We start from the raw sequence: 17234 nt of genomic DNA on the forward strand, positions 1-17234 counted from the left end.
CCTGCAAGCTTAAATAATCCACAAAGATAAGGTGTAAATCAGGATGCAATGTTCCATCTCCTGCAAAGGGATTAGCTAGCAGTTTCTCTATCATACCCGAAGGAATCTCAAAGTAAATATTTTCAGTAGGTTCAGTAGGTTGAGGAGCAACTATTTGCTCTTCTGGTCGGGGTGAAGATACCCCAAACAAGCCCCTCAAAGGATTAGTTTCCATAGTAACAAGTGACAGAAAATTTCAGCACACTATATAAATGTTTCCTTACCAAGTTCCACTCACCAAAGGCGCTTCACTCCCCAGCAACAGCGCCAGAAAAGAGTCTTGATGACCCACAATTATAGGGGATCTATCGTAGTCCTTTCGATAAGTAAGAGTGTCGAACCCAACGAGGAGCGGAAGGAAATGACAAGCGGTTTTCAGTAAGGTTTTCTCTGCAAGCACTGAAATTGTAGGTAACAGATAGTTTTGTGATAAGATAAACTGTAACGGGTAATAAGCAATGATAATAAATAAAGTGCAGCAAGGTGGCCCAATCCTTTTTGTATAAAAGGACAAGCCTGGACAATTTCTTATAATGAGAAAAGCGCTTTCGAGGACACATGGGAATTATCGTCAAGCTAGTTTTCATCGCGCTCATATGATTCGCGTTCGGTACTTTGATAATTTGATATGTGGGTGGACCGGTGCTTGGGTACTGCCCTTACTTGGACAAGCATCCCACTTATGATTAACCCCTATTGTAAGCATACGCAACTATAAAAGAAGTATTAAGGTAAACCTAACCACATCCTTAGACATATGGATCCAAATCAGCCCCTTACGAAGCAACGCATAAACTAGGGTTTAAGCTTCTATCACTCTAGCAACTCATCATCTACTTATTACTTCCCAGTGCCTTCCTCTAGGCCCAAATAATGGTGAAGTGTCATGTAGTCGACGTTCACATAACACCACTAGAGGAAAGACAACATACATCTCATCAAAATATCGAACGAATACCAAATTTACATGACTACTAATAGCAAGACTTCACCCATGTCCTCAGGAACAAACGTAACTACTCACAAATCATATTCATGTTCATAAGCAGAGAAGTAATAATATGCATTAAGAATCTGAACATATGATCTTCCACCAAGTAAACCAATTAGCATCAACTACAAGGAGTAATAAACATTACTAGCAACCCACAGGTACCAATTTGTGGTTTTGATACAAGATTGGATACAAGAGATGAACTAGGATTTTGAGAGGAGATGGTGCTGGTGAAGATGTTGATGGATATTGACCCCCTCCCGATGAGAGGGTCGTTGGTGATGATGATGGTGATGATTTCTCCCTCCCGGAGGGAAGTTTCCCCGGCAGAACAGCTCCACCGAACCCCTAGATTGGTTCCGCCAAGGTTCCGCCTCGTGGCGGCGGAGTTTCGTCCCGTAAGCTTGCCTATGATTTTTTCCAGGGTAAAAGCCTTCATATAGCAGAAGATGGGCACCGGAGGGCCACCGGGGGGCCCAGGAGACAAGGAGGCGCGCCCAGTAGGGGTGGGCGCGCCCCCACCCTCCTGGCCAGGGTGTGGGCCCCCTCTGGTGGTTTCTTCGCTCAATAATTCTTATTAATTCCAAAAAAACTTCTGTGAAGTTTCAGGATTTTTGGAGTTGTGCAGAATATGTTCCCAATATTTGCTCCTTTTCCAACCAAAATTCCGGCTATCGGCATTCCCCCTCTTCATGGTAAACCTTGTAAAATAAGAAAGAATAGCCATAAGTATTGAGATATAATGTGTAATAACAGCCCATAATGCAATAAATATTGATATAAAAGAATGATGCAAAATGGATGTATCACTTGGCCGCCCGGCCGCCGCCCCTCCGCGCCCCGCCCCAGACGCCGCTCACCGCGCCCCGCCCCGGACGCCGCTCACCCGCACCCCGTCCCGGATGCCGCTCACCCGCGCCCCGCCCCGGACGCCCGCCCGCGTCCCCGCCCCGCTCGACACCGGCCCCCGACGCGTCCCCGCCCCGCTCGACGCCGGCCCCCGACGCCGTCCCCGCCCCGCTCGACGCCGGCCCCCGACGTTGTCCCCGCCCCGCTCGACGCCGGCCCCCGGCTCCTGAAGGTGAGATTTTTTTTTAATTTTTGCTTCATTGGCACTCACAATTGTTGCCACTCGGTATGTAGATGGAGGTGAGCAACGACGACATGGACTCGTTGTCCGATTCGTTGGATTGGTCATCATCCGACGATTCGGACATTGACGATTTGTTGCAAGACGACGACGTCGAGATGATGAGCCTCCTCATCGACGTGCAAGCGTTTGAAGACCGAGCGAAGCTTATGGATCAGAGGAGAGGGTCGAAGATGGGGCGACTCACCATCTACCGGAACCGCGCTCTCGGACACGAGCATTTGATGCAAGACTACTTCGCGGAGGTACCTACATACCCTCCTCATCTCTTCCGCAGAAGGTACCGAATGCGTCGTAGTTTGTTTGTGAAGATTGTCACCGATTGTGAGGCCGCCTCCGATTACTTTAAACGTCGTAGATCCGCCGCCGGTATCATGGGGTTTAGTGCATATCAAAAGATATCGGCGGTAATGCGGGTACTCGCTTATGGCATACCCGCGGATTATGCCGACGAGTATCTTCGCATTGGGCAAGATACAACCACGGAGTCCGTCCGTAGGTTTGCCAAGTTGGTCATCCGGTTGTATGGTGAGCAGTATCTTCAGGCACCAAACGAGGAAGATACAAAGAGATTAATGGAAATGAATGAAAAAAGGGGATGGCCGGGGATGCTTGGTAGTCTTGATTGCATGCATTGGAGGTGAAAATTTTGCCCAAAGGCATGGCACGGAATGTATTGCGGTAAAAGCCGTGATGCTACCATTGTGCTTGAGGCTGTAGCATCGGAGGACACATGGATTTGGCATGCATTCTTTGGGTTGCCGAGAACACTCAATGATATCAATGTCCTCAATAGATCTCCTTTGTTTAAAAGATTAATTTCTGGGGATGCTCCAGCTTGCAACTACAAAATCATGGACAATAAGTACTCAATGGGATACTATCTCACCGATGGCATCTATCCCAAATGGACAACTCTTGTGAAGTCCATCAAGGAGAAAAATGGGGTGCCCTTAACAAGAAAAGAGGCTCATTTTACCAAGGCACAAGAGGCAGTCCACAAGGATATTGAGAGAGCTTTCGGTGTTTTGCAAGCAAGGTTTGCCATAGTTCGGGGTCCAGCTCGGTTTTGGGACAAAAAAAACCTTGGTGAACATCATGAAATGTTGTGTGATTCTACACAACATGATCCTAGAGGATGAGAGAGGGTTAAACCTCCCTTGTTTCTATGACAATGTTGGTACCCGTGTGCAACCGGAAAGAAACCCTTCTCGCATACACGCTTTTCTTCAAGTACATCGTGAGATTGAGGATGCAACCACTCATGGTCAGCTCCGGGATGATCTAGTAGAGCACCACTCGCAGTTGGATGGGCGGCGCATTGGCCCATGATGTATCTTTGTTTTACTTTTCTATGTCCTATTTGATTCGAACAATTATTGTAATTTGCTCAAACATTGTTGTAATAATTTGAATGATTATTGTTTTACTCGGTGGTGTAATAATAACTAGAATGATTATTGTTTTATGTCAAATGTGATGGAATTTGTGATATGTCATATGATGAAATGTGTGATATGTGAAATGACGGTTTTAAAGGTTGGGGTTAAGGCAAAGACTAGAACCCTCAAATCCAACCCTTAAAGCAGTTTAAGGGTTGAGTTTGAGGGTTCTAGTCTTTGCCTCATGTTTTTCAACCCTTAAAAATATTAAAAATTGGTACTTCTCAACCTTTAAAACTGCTTTAAGGGTTTGAGTGTTCTAGCTCTTATACGGGTCTGCTAGAGATGCTCGACCAGCCACAAAACCAACTGAAGTCTGAGCTCTGAAGCGGCGGCTACCCTCAATCTGTACGGACTAGAGTCATGAATCGACGCTCGCGCCGTAGAGGCAAGCGCGGGCGCACGAGCCCGGACCCCCCGGCGAAGCGCCGCCGCGGCCCGCTGGAGTCGATGCCCGGCGAGCTGGAGGCCGCTACAGCTCCAGTGCCGGCGCCGGCTGCGGCTCCGCAGCCGTCCGTAGTGATGTTCGCCGGGCTGCCGCCCGGGTGCGGAGTGATAGAGCTAAAGTCGCGCCTGGAGGCGTACGGCCCATCGCGCGCACTCGCATAGACGCCGCCGCGGCAACCGGGCACGTCACCTTCCGCTCCGCTTCCGCTGCCACGGCCGCCATTGCCGCTTCCCTCGACCCCGAGTGCGGCATCACCATCGGATCCAAGAAGGTAAAGATCTACAGTACGTTTACTGAAGCGTGATGTCGGAGTTGCTGGATTCAGCATCAGGGGAGCCAAAATTCTGCTAGATTCGTTCAATGCTAACTTGCTTTACATCTAGCAAGATCCGGTAAAGGTTCGAGCCTTCTTTACTAGGTTTACTTGTAGTGCCAGAACAGTTGCATTTGTTAAAGTGCAAGCCAGCCATTTGATGGTGAATGCGCGAATTTCACTGATGCTTCTTACAAACCTAGGCCATTCCCTATTTTTAGGCCCATATTATGTTGGTATGTGAAACCCAATCTGGTTTTTCAGTTTTGTCATTCATTTGGTTATTTATTTTTTCTTAATCCAATCAATTTGCATGCTCATCTAGCTCTGCAAAGTTGGATTGACTATTTGATATGTTGTGCTTCATAGCAGTAACAATAACTGATTAAAATGCCAGGACCTGTAAAAATTAATGGAGACCAGAATTAAGCATTTATATCTGTGATATACTGTTTGACATCACCCAATAGGCTCTGTTGATCTCGGTGAGATTGTTGCTAACTTTGTTGCTCAATTCGTATGAAGCATACTGTTGTGGGTTTCAGATGTATACTGTGTCTTGCTTGCACTTTATTTGCCAACTTTTGGTACTCAGATTGGTGTTTCTTTCGTTCGATACAGGTTTTAGTTGTACAGGCAAATGAGGCGCCAAATAATTCGACGAGCGTAATTCAATCAGAGCCGGCGGATGCGAGTAACAATATTGCAAGTGATACTTTGGCTATCCCAAGCTCCAGAATAGCTCCAGAAGCGATCCACAAAGCGCGAGAAATAGTCGCTTATGATGACCTGTTCTGATACGCACTCTTCCTCTAGACAAGGGAGAAATCAGTGTGCTGTTGTGCAAAATTAGGGTCTTTAGCTGCCTAACTGTAACCAAGGGGTATCTCCTATCTCATGATGTTGCGCTGTAGGCCGTGACGAATTGCTTGTCTTCATCATTGAACCTATGTCGTACTGTGTAGCAGAAATTTGCTTCTAACATCGTTCAAAAGATGAAAAAAAATTAAAGGGCACATCATTTGTACTCCATGTATCATGGAAGAAATGGTATCAAATAGTTGGCCTATACACACAAGCTATTATTTACACATTATTATCTGGGAAATGAGCAGGTTTCTTTCCAGTGTGGGCGAGATTCTTTGTGCAGCATGATGTCATTGGACCTTGACAGCATTTCACTGAATGGCTTGCCTCATCTTGGTAATAGTTGGGTGCTTTATCAACTTCAATCTGTTGGTACACCACTTACTTGAGCTTTTCCATTAATGGTGACTTTACTGACTCAGAACACATTGCAGCTGAACTGAGCAATTATGTGCTATTCTTGAAGCTTCTTGACTTCCTTTTGGGGTACCACTCAGCATGTCTCACTAATGTTGCTACAAAATTTTAAAATAAAGAAAGTTAAGAAGAATCCCAAGTAGTAATCTGTGTGTTGGTAAGATAAACGAAGACGTAAATTCTAGGCCAATGTCACAACAGGTTAAATACAAGGTATAGCCAAAATGCATCATTTGTTGAAAGAGGAAAAGAGCCTTGTACTAATATCTGTCTGCCCAATTATTCATAGGATAGTATTGATATGACTGGTTGACTACTGTCAGAAGTAATCACTGTTCTACACAGATAGACTGGTCAAAAAAATCAGGCATCGTTCTAACATTATCTTGGTCACGTCTTCAAACTCTTTTTGGATTATGAAGCTCAAGAACAGCATGCCATAGTGCACTAAGGTTATTAAGACAAAATGTGTACACTTCATCAAATGAAAGCAACAGGAATAAAAGATAAAGAAACAGGAAGGGAAGGTTTTATCCACTAGTAACAATATTGATAATAGGAACAGGGATAGAGATTAACCAGTCTTGCTCCTTGCAATTCAATATCTTCACAGAAGCGGACTGCCAAACACTGAGAAGGAGTAGCTGGGGGGAAATCTTCAGCTGGCATTGCAAACGGGCGGGTCATTTTATCAAATTTGTCTAAGGTCAGATATGAACCAACTTCTTGCAATCGCTCCGGTTCCATAATTTGCATTGTGTGGTCATCAGGTAGAAAACAATCTGTGTTAGTTGCACTCTGCATAGAGAAATTTTAAGAAATATGTGAATTAAAGAGTAATACATTCACTAAGAACAAATTCATGTTAATCAACCAAAATCACCTCTAAGCAGCTTATATCTGCGCCACGACTATATGTCATCTCTATACGGAACCTCTTTGGATCTTCCAAAGGCACCTGCAATAGTTGTGCCAATTAAAAAGAAACAACATTGCTTCATGTTAGATATGCTTTTGTGTGCCCTAATTGTTCCAGGAAATCAGTTAGTGACTTTAAGGTAGTATAAGCCTCAAAGCTATATGACAGAATCGGAGATATTATTTATTTAAATAATTACCATGGAATGAATCCTAAAATTACAAGCACTTGTATGAACCTGATGTAGTTGGTAGCATGCTGTTCTCCATCATTGTAATTAATATTGGTGCAGCTAGATTGCTTAAAGAAGCAGTGCCACAGCTAGACTGTGAATGTTTCTCCTTATCAGTGTAAGGAAATTTCAGAGTTAAATTCACTGAAACAGATACTTAATATTCCACAATATCAAGATACTGAAACCAAATCTGGAACAGATGTAGAAGATTTATCTGCATTGTTTTTTCTCGAACACACAGGAGATTTGTGCATCTTTGTATCAGAGAAGAAAAGGAAGGGGTAGAGACTAGAGACACCCGAAGCACAGAGTCACACACCCACACATGCTCAATTGGTGAAGCTGTATGTTTTTTCCTGGCATAATGCTGGCAAGATGGGTTTCAAACTTGTTTATCCAAAAGATGGGAACTACATTAGCTATTTACTGGCAGGTTTCACAACTTTTTGGTCAATTTGATAGCAAGTATACTGATTCATTTAATAGTAGATCTTTTTTCTAAAAAACAAAGATTGACACAGTAAAAGTTTTACTGATTTTCTTTTCGTGCGTGAAGTTAGCAACTAACAGTACAAAGGTACAACTATCCATTACACATGATTAAGGGAATTTTAATACCTCCGTATTCTCAAACATACGCAACACAATGTAACTCATGTAGTCAAGTTCCTTTGTTTTAAATAGATGATCTGAAGCATTTTTGCAGATAAGACTCTCTTCTCCATTCAGAGACTCGTCCAAATAGCAGTATCGAAGTACGTTCATTAGAGAATGTATATGCGATTCCTGCAAGAAGAGAAGAACAAAATCTTGAGTCATGGTGCTGAGGAGAAAACAAGTGAACAAGAAAACTACTCCAGGATACACTTAATTTATTGAGAATGTAAAAAATGAGCATGATTGATATTTCATGCTTTATGACGTCATAACACGAGAAAGCACAAATGAACAAAAAACATCTTGCAAAAAAGAAATAAAGGTTGAAGATCATCTACATACCGATGTAAAATAGAGCCTTGTTCGAACACGTCTCTCGGGATCCATCACATTTGCATATCTGCAGGAAGATTATTTGCTTATCTGTTTGTATCATTCAGAAGTCAAAATGACTGGAATTCTTGGTAAGTTACTTACTTCGGATCTAAGCAGTATTTTGTTTCTTCATGGGAATCTAGATCAACTGACTTCTCGTCTGTGCTAGATCCTTCAGAACTCTCATTCCTAACACCATCATGGTAACACCTCTCCTTTCGTTTTGTAGAAGATACTACTATTGGATCAAGTCGTGTACTAGATTCAGCAGCTACCTCGGTAATCTCTCGTCTGGTGTTGTGCAGGTCAATCAGAATCTTGCCCAATAAACGGCGTGCTATCTGCAGAAATGGACAGAAGAAATAGATTGTGATGATTTTTACCACGAAACAAAGGGGAAAAACACCCTAGCCTTGAGTAGTAGAATGCCTGCAGATTATCCACAAGTTATCAGTTTATTTATGTTCAGCATCCTTCCTGTCTAAATAACTATCTTCTTATTTACAATAAATACTGCGTATGAGCAATTGAATATACAACTATACAAGATACGTCACATTGAACAAACCCAACTTACTGAATCAATTCAAAAGACAATACCTTTGAACCTATTTTGAGTCTTTGTTTCGGATTTATCCCGTACTCATTTGGAATGACACCATCAGCTAGCAACTGAGTGAAATAGTAACACAACAAAGTAATTAGAAATGTAGGACAAAAAATTTCAGAAAACAAAAATATTGGGCCGAAAATGGATCGAGAGATAGCACTGGAATGAGGAAACATCAAATTGAACGAGTACGTTTCGTAAGACTAGGCTTACTTTCATCAAACTATCGAAATACTACACTTCTAATATTTTGTTTCACAAAAATGGCACTCTTTTTGTCACACTGTATGCCAAAAAATCAAGGACCGAGGACTTCTTGAGCCCGGACCCCATGATTCCACTGAGCCTGGATAGCTCCAGCACTGAAGCACTGAATAAAATGATCAATAGCGGGGGGGGGGGGGGGGGGGTATTGGTGTTGCATCTATCAACTCTGTTTTATTTTGGGGATGACAAACATGCTCGGTTTACCTGAGATACTTTGAAGAGATCATGCAAACCATTAAGATTGAGATGTGAGTTATGCAGAAGGTCATACCTGTCATGTACAGTATTATTAGAAAATAATGACAGATAAGCTTAAAGATGATGTGCAGAAATGAAGAGCCACCATCTTCTTCAGATGCATCATGCCATTTTTAATAAGCACAGGAAGCTTTGAATATAAGAAAGAAAATATTTAAAGAAAAATAATGCACACAGCAGATGCACACAGGCACCGGAAAGCAATCAGGGAAAAAGGCAAAACAGTGTTGGTATGATGAATTCTATTTCTTTCTCTTTGTGATACCTCCATTTGAACTTTGAAGTGATCCACCAGAGCAGCATATATAACACTAATCAAGGCTAAAAAGACTTGCAGGTAAGCTCAGATCTTCTTCGGGACTTGGGCAGACTATGAGATCAGAAATTTATTGTGCTATGATCCTTCAGTGAACTCACTATTCTTGTTAAAGTAGGTCTTTGTACCAAATGACGCCTACATCAGGCAAGTAACTCGTTATTCTTGTTGAAGTAGGTCTATTGCTGAGCATGGAAAATAGGCAGTGACAGCAAAAGATTAACCAAGTTGTCAGACACCAAAAAGTTGTTGGCTATGATTTTCCATAGCACTTCTATTCGATCTTTATCACAAAATAAAGGCCAGCTGTTTGCCTTTTTTATAGCTGTTTCCCAAATTTGGTTGGAAGAGGAACATGAAAATTTATGTCACCGCTAGTTTTCAGGAAAGATGCAGGGTGTTACCATCTTGCAAGCTCATTATAAAAGACAACTTTGAATAGGTCTGGCTGTAATTTCCAGAGATCTTACAGAAGAGTACATGACAACATATATTCAGCTCTTCTGTAAAGACAAAACCCAAACAGAACTAAGAATCTGAGGGATAGACTGTTACCTACTTGCAAGAGTCATATATATCAGGAATCTGTGTAGTATCAAAGCGCCTGCATTATAGAGAGAATTCTGACAATGGTTACACAAGGCTGCACTTCCTTAAGAGAACTTCTAAACGGGCAAGCACTCGATAAGAATGTTAAAGCTGGGAGGCATACTTTTTCCTTTCATTGTAGAGATCCCTCTCTAGTTTCTTCCAACGGGCAAACATCAAAAGGAAGCTTTCGCTGCCACAAGGCAATCCAGCAGCAATGCGGTCCATGTCAATTTCTGTTCTCCATAGTGCCTTTGCTTGATCATAAGGATGATTAGGTGAGTCACTATCGGTTGCAACCTCCTCATTTTCATCATCAGAGAGCCGCTTCACTTGTGAAGTTATTTCTTTTGTTAACTCAGCCTGATCAGAAAGGGACAACTTAGTTACTACCATTATAATTGACATATTAGAGTGTGTTGAAGATATTGCTAGATGTTTTTAGTGAGAAGAATGAGCAATAGTTTTGGCATTCTCTGGGGCATTCGCTCTTGATTCACTGGCAATTGAAGCGAGAAATAGAGAAGAAGTAGCACATTTGTGTGGAACCTGTTGCCGACATGGCAAAACACAAAATTGCAACCAGTTTTCGGGATACCATGCACCAGTTTTGACAGTAGCCCGGTTTGGAGTAAAGGGTTTGTTCCCGACTCGAACAACAGCTTCTATTTTGGAAGGGGTGGGGGAATCAAGTCACTCTTGTATAAAAAGTATAAATCTAGAATTCGAGGGAAATGAAAGAAGATATCTAATGGATTTACCAAATCTGTTAGAAGCTGAGCAGCATTTGTAGACACATCAGCCCCATCAACCATCCATGGAAACCCAGCAGGATCACCACCATTTGCAACTTTTGAAGAGATGATAATATCATGCAACTGAGCCTGCAGTGAACTGGCATTTTAGAAACATTGGACTCAATCTCAACATGGAACGTTTATTTATGAGCAAAATATATCCAAGATCATAAGCACAGGATCTCCCCATCCCCTCCCACCGGGGGGGGGGGGGGGGGGGGGGAGCTAACCCTAGCGCCGCCGCCGGGCCAGCCTCCCTCCCCTCGCCGCCGCCGGGCAAAGCCCGGTCAGCATGGGCGGCGGCGGGGTTTCTCACTCCCCCTTCGAAGACAGCCAGCGCGGGCCACGGTGCTCCGGATGGCGGCGGTGCGCGAGCGCAGGGTGCGTCGGCGTGGTGGCGGGTGTCTGGCAGCGGAGTCGCGGACGCGTGGCCCGGTGCGGTGGGCTGCGTGGTGGTGACGTCCGTCGCGGTCGCGGCGGCCCGATTTTGTGCGGCCCTGGGCTAATTCGGGCAGCGGTGGCGGCGGATGGCCTGGTGGCCGCCGGTGGCTCCTCCCGCCTTTCCTGGAGGTCTCCCTCCTGCCTCCATGGGTGGGTGGGGTGGCTGCGGGGCGGGTGGCGGCGCGCTCGCCGTGGATCTAGCTCGGGATCGGGATGGGCAGTGCGGGTGGGGCAGCGGCCTGGCGTGGTTGTTGCTCTGGTCATGGGCGGCGGCGCGGGGAGGTCCGGCACATGGGCGGTGGCCTCCAGGGGGCGCGGCGGCTAGACGGTGGCTCGGCGGCTCTACCACGGCGACGACCGGCTTCTACTCCGGCGTCGGCTCGTCTGCGGTCGGACCGTTTCGACCTTCGCTTCATCTACTCGTCGTCCGGGCACTACTTCTGTCAAAGGGCTGGCCCTCTCCTAGCTGAGGTCCATCGCTCGTCTCGTGCCCGGAGCAACAAGACCGAGCACGTCTCGTGCCCGGCAGCAGGACCGAGCCCGTCTCGCGCCCGGCAGCAGGACCGAGCCCGTCTCGCGCCCAGGGCTGCAGGACGGGGTGATGGAGGCCAGTTTTTGGCGTGCCTATTGGGTCTTGGCGCTGGGGGCCGTCCAGGGGTGTGAAAGGCAGGGCCTTTCCGCTCGTCTCTTTGGTTGGGGTAGCGGCGGGTCTCGGTCAGGTGGTGTCAAGGTCTTGGATGCCGGGGCGGCGGCCCTGGTGGTGGTAGCACGGTGCTCTTGGGCAGAGCCTGTGGCTCGGTGCTGCCTGGTGGCCATGGCCGTGTGGGCGGCGTGGCAGCCGGGGTGTGGCGTTCGGTGGCGGTGAGTGTTGGCCGGGGTGAAAACCTGTTCTATCTTCGGACAGACCGGCGGCGGCGAAGATCGTTCCCTTCTTGAAAGTGTCGTTAGTCGTCACGGCTCTCATTGCCCGTCGTGTTGCTCCAGGGGAAACTCTGATCCTCGGATCGGGCGGTGGCGGCGCTCTGGTGTCGTATCCTTCCTGAAGGCACCTTGGAGTCCACGGTCGTTGTATGCGGCTTCATCTCTTCGTAGATAGGGGTGGTGTTGCTGCGCTCAGCGCCTGTGTATCCTGCCTTGGGTGTGTGCGTTTGTTGTGGTGGCATGCGTTAGTATCGGGCTGTTGGTGATCGTTGCTTTATATATAAAGCGGGGCGGAAGCCTTTTTCGCTAAGCACTGGATAGTCTTGTTGAGGCTTATATTTGCACAATTGGTTCAATTTCCTTCTAACAGCTAGTCGTTTTACTTCATTCAGTTCTGAATATCAACTATAGTTTTCACTCTAGTGCGATCGAGTTTTTGGGTATTATGAGTTATATTGGTTCCCTTGGCAAAACTTATTCGAAGTTTCAAACTAATATTTACTATAGCTATGGTATTGGCATCTGAAGCATACCTTTGCTTCACTTATCTCAATAGTACCATCCTGCAGTCCATCAAGCATAGACGAGTCCTTACTCACTAGTGAAACCTGGACATATCACAATCCAGTGAATAGCAGTTCTGCTTTGCTTCAACTGACATATATTATTGAAGAGGAACAGACCAGGATTGGCGTTAAGTCCCCTTCCAAATCAAGAAGACCCTTTGCGAAAGCCGCGGCAGACATCTACAATAAATCAATTAGCAAATATGGAAGCAACCAATCCAAGATTACCAATACATGCAGAATGACATAACAACAGTAAAGACTGGGAAATGTCCTTCCCAATGCCTAAAACAGTTGGGTTCAATGGAACAGCCTTACAACCGTATGAAACATCAACCAATTTATAAAAGGATAATGCTACTCCATCCATTTTTCTTTACAAGGCACTTCGTTTTTCGAGTCAATCTTTGACTTACAATTTTTGTAGGTAACTTGTGTCAAACTTACAACCGTATGGAACAACCTTCAACTGTATGAAACTTTGACTTACAAAATATGAATATGTCATTAAAAATATATCATCCAAAAGTTCTTTGAAATGTGCATTCAATGAAATAGTTTTATGGCATATAACTCAATTTTTGTAGGTAAAATTAATGGTCAAAGTTAGACATAAAAATATGAAGTGGCCTTGTATATGGAACGGATGGAGTATTATTTTGGGTATCCCAGTGACAGGTTGTGGAATTAGAAGAGTTGCGAGTAAATAATGAATCATGTCATGTGGACATACATTTTCTCCCAAAACTATACGCGGGGGGGGGGGGGGAGGGGACAGTTATTTTATTAATAAAGTAAGATGTTTACTCTTTCGAAGAGAGTATGCATGATTTTATTTTAGAAAATGGAAGCTTCATTATCACTGGCCTGCATGCAGGTTTTGGTTTCCGTTCCAAAATCCTAAAACCTGCTATGGACCATAACATACTTTGATAACACAAGATTGCAAGAAGAGATAATACGGTTTACCTGGACACGACCTTCATCTGAACTATATATTTTCAGATCATGCCTATATGTACTGTGCAGGCGAAGCAATCCTGGTCCTTCACCTAAGTTAATCAAATTTGTACAAATCAACGCAACATTCACAGGCATTAACTGTTTAATCCATTCAGATGGTTCACAAAACACTTGGAGGCGCTGTCTAATGAAGTCTGAACAGAAATAATAGCCAAATTAACAAAAAAAAAAGGTTATACTTAGGGTACCAAAGATCAAGAATGGGAATTAAAAAAAGATCAAGAATGGGAATGAGCGCAATCAAGAATGTGATCCACATGGCGAGGGCACGACAGCAAGGTCTTTCTTCCGGAATCCAGTGACATAGTGTATGTGTTAGATGGGTTCAAAGCAGAACCTGAGCATTCGGCAGTTGCTTTCACTCATCGGTCGCATGATCCCCTGTGAGGTTTACCTCTAGTCTGTGTTGTTTAGGATTTTTGTGTGTTTATTTCATTTTCAAGATGATTTTCGCGGTCTTCTATATGACTATGCTTTTCTGCTTAATGATAAGATGTGCAAAACTTCTGCACGTTCTCTAAGAATATGAATGGACGTGAGACAATGGAGAATGACCATATAAACAGAGTTAACAATCTGACCAGCAGAAAGGAGCTGCATGGTAAATTGAGGAACATGAAAAGATGAAGTTCTAAGAGTGCTTTTCTTAATGGTGAGGAGGTCTAGATACACCCAACCCAACACCTGGGTATTTTGGTCCTAAGGGCATGGTATGTCATCTTCGCCGTTCTCCTTGTGGCCTTAAGCAACCCTTCATGCTTGGTTTGAGCATCTCACCTCTGGTCACTGCTGTGTATTTAGCGAGTGATCATGATCCTCCACTCTTGTCCACCATTTGTCCCGAGGTAGGACTCGTCTTCTTCTATAGGTACAATCGGCCTTGCTAGTGACCTTATGAAGCATGAGCTCGCATAGCATACTGGCATTGATGCTTCCTTCTTGCGGTTCCATGTGCAACAGCTGTTCACTTTTCAGTATGTGCCTTCCGGGCTTCTGTTTGTGGATTTTTCACTAAGGCCTAAGTAGAGCACAACACAAGTTTTACACCTCCAAACAGTGTTGTTCATCCACCATGAGTTTTGAGAGGGGGGGGGGGGCTGTGTGAGTTCTTTCTTGCGTATTTAACACACTACGTGCGTGTATATATCGACATATGGCCTCATGGAAATACAAGCTGCAAATTTCCTCACCTTCTTGATGACATGATAACTAAAAAAGAATAGCATACAACTTGCGTTAAAGTAAATCAACTGAACTGAACCTAAACTGACAAGAAATGTTGAAATTTTAGCCAAAGCCAAAGGCGCACACTGAAACTCAAATGGTAACATTAAGAAAAATTGTTCTAGTGAAAAGTAGAATAAGATGGATAGCTTATGGAAAATGTTTAGTTACTCAGTTCACACATGCACTTCAGCTAAAGCCAATTATCTCTTTGGCGACTAAAAGAATGATGTGGCACATAGACAATTTGATATAGCAAATGTACCAAGGTTTATGAAGGCGTACTTGGATACATATTATTTCTGAAATATCTTCCCAACTCTTCTGCCTGCACAATGAAAAAATGCACATGAAAAATGCATGACAGGAATTTATGTGAGTGAACCTAAAGGTATTCAGGCATGTTAAGGTTCTAGAGATAAAATATTAACAACTTCATATTTAGAGAACAGTAGGCTCAATATTTGTACACTGGGATACGAGAAGATCGTGGAGCTAACCCAAGAAAGATAAGAAATCATAATGCATAACCTCCTTAACACCCCAAAATCTTTAGCAAGGTGCCCATTATGTTCATCAAACAATGGCTTAAGAAAATAACAGAAACTTGAACATGTGAAGTAGTGCCAAACTGCCAACCTGCTTTCTTCCTGCATGGGTTAGAACACCACCATACTTGAGAATCATTAGGGCTTCGCTTGGAACCTCCTCCTCCCCTTCTCCACTACTTTTAGGAATATGGGCCCAGTTTGATGGTTTTAGCTGTACTTTCCTATAAATACCTGAAAAGTGTCCACCCTGAAGGCCACAGGAACTAATATTTAATGGGTGTAAAATTATTGTGTTCTTCAAATACCCAAGGATAGAAAGATGTGCAGAATACATGTGATATGCAAAATATAAATGTCTAATCATATTCCTGTATACCGCAGGACAAGTGCATTTCAGGATGAGAAACATGGATAAATAATTTGCCTACTGATGTCTTTGTATTTACATCAACAAAAAGTATCCTTAAAAAATAGTTTCATATTTGAGTTTCACGCAGCATTATAAGCTAGGACGGTATTTTTGTCAAGATAAATCTAACCTCAGTGATGACCAAGCTGTTTTATGAGTAAATATGACATATGCCGCTGGACCACTTAGCCCCAAGTTTGGGATGGTAGTATCGAATTATAGTTGAACATAAATCTTGGAGAACAAACCGGATAACCCTCTAGGTGAAACGAGATTAAGTATAACATCTGTCCACAACCATTGGATGAATATTATAAAATTGGATTAGAGATTTTGGATGGCTCAGATCAAAAGCATACCAACCAACTTGTGCATTTTTATGTTGATATACATAATAACAACAGACATTTCTCTTCCGTTCACATATACATGGAGTCACATTTCCGAGTTCTTGTAGAATCTCGCTAAGTCTACTAAGTTTTCACTATGATTTAGTTCCCACCCTCAACCAAATGATTGTATCTTCAGATCTAATATTTGCATTCTGACATGTAAAATTCCAAGTTGTTGAGAGGACTGTATGGTGTAAGGATATATCAACTTGTTTGCACCATGACTTCTATGCTTGCGTTCGAGGTAAACAAGGTATACAAAATGATTATAATCTAAAACATTATCGAGGTCGACCTTAATTTATAAATACTTTAACTGTGTTACCTCTTCAAGAACCGCTCTAACTTGCCGTAGCTTCTCTGCATGCTCGACTTCAGCATCACTATCACTTTCACGGCCAGACCTGAAGTTCATAGCAATTTTCTCATCTTTATTGAGGACCCGAAAGAGAACCAATATTAAATAATTTGATTTATGTTCTAAATATGAGTAGTAAAATTATCGTCAGATGCTGTGAAACCTACTCAAGAATTCCTTTGGGCTCCCGCTTGGGAGTGTGACGACTTCAACACTTTTAACATATTCTATAAATGGTATGTATAAAATTTGGTAGCTGTTGTCCAAAATTACCCAATTCAATGGCACAATGTAACAAAACAGAGTAATCCTACAACAACATCAAAGGCTTTAGTCCCAAACAAGTCGGGGTAAGCTAGAGCTGAAACCCATAAGATCTCGCAACCAACTCATGGTTCTGGCACATGGATAGCTAGCTTCCACGCACCCCTGTCCATGGCTCTTTGGTGATATTCCACTCCTTCAAATCTCTCTTTACCGACTCCCATGTCATGTTTGGTCTACCCTGACCTCTCTTGACATTATCAGCACGCTTTAGCCGTCCGCTATGCACTGGATCGTCTGGAGGCATGCGTTGAATATGCCAAACCATCTCAGACGATGTTGGACAAGCTTCTCTTGAATCGGTGCTACCCCAACTCTATCCCGTATATCATC

General features: G+C 43.6%; 1 protein-coding gene and 1 pseudogene across 2 annotated transcripts in view; one reads left to right on the top strand and one right to left on the bottom strand.

The window, feature by feature from the left end:
* Nucleotides 1–3909: 3909 nt before the first annotated feature.
* On the top strand, nucleotides 3910–5184 carry LOC123067604 (uncharacterized protein At1g27050-like; annotated as a pseudogene).
* The window catches only part of LOC123070985 (inositol hexakisphosphate and diphosphoinositol-pentakisphosphate kinase VIP1), a 30962-nt gene continuing 18888 nt past the window's right edge, over nucleotides 5161–17234 (bottom strand). For both annotated transcript variants that reach the window (XM_044494421.1, XM_044494422.1), the window contains 17 exons: nucleotides 16545–16623; nucleotides 15507–15665; nucleotides 15153–15195; nucleotides 13590–13672; nucleotides 12738–12800; nucleotides 12588–12662; nucleotides 10657–10779; nucleotides 10020–10258; nucleotides 9867–9911; nucleotides 8938–9004; nucleotides 8457–8528; nucleotides 7959–8197; nucleotides 7824–7881; nucleotides 7443–7610; nucleotides 6554–6628; nucleotides 6250–6468; nucleotides 5161–5768 (listed from right to left, as the gene is read on the bottom strand). In XM_044494421.1, the coding sequence (XP_044350356.1) occupies nucleotides 5760–5768; nucleotides 6250–6468; nucleotides 6554–6628; nucleotides 7443–7610; nucleotides 7824–7881; nucleotides 7959–8197; nucleotides 8457–8528; nucleotides 8938–9004; nucleotides 9867–9911; nucleotides 10020–10258; nucleotides 10657–10779; nucleotides 12588–12662; nucleotides 12738–12800; nucleotides 13590–13672; nucleotides 15153–15195; nucleotides 15507–15665; nucleotides 16545–16623 (1816 nt within the window). In that variant the 3' untranslated portion in view covers nucleotides 5161–5759. The remainder of the gene's footprint in view (nucleotides 5769–6249; nucleotides 6469–6553; nucleotides 6629–7442; nucleotides 7611–7823; nucleotides 7882–7958; nucleotides 8198–8456; nucleotides 8529–8937; nucleotides 9005–9866; nucleotides 9912–10019; nucleotides 10259–10656; nucleotides 10780–12587; nucleotides 12663–12737; nucleotides 12801–13589; nucleotides 13673–15152; nucleotides 15196–15506; nucleotides 15666–16544; nucleotides 16624–17234) is intronic.

Source organism: Triticum aestivum, chromosome 3B (genome assembly GCF_018294505.1).
Source record: "Triticum aestivum cultivar Chinese Spring chromosome 3B, IWGSC CS RefSeq v2.1, whole genome shotgun sequence".
Classification (NCBI taxonomy): domain Eukaryota; kingdom Viridiplantae; phylum Streptophyta; class Magnoliopsida; order Poales; family Poaceae; genus Triticum; species Triticum aestivum.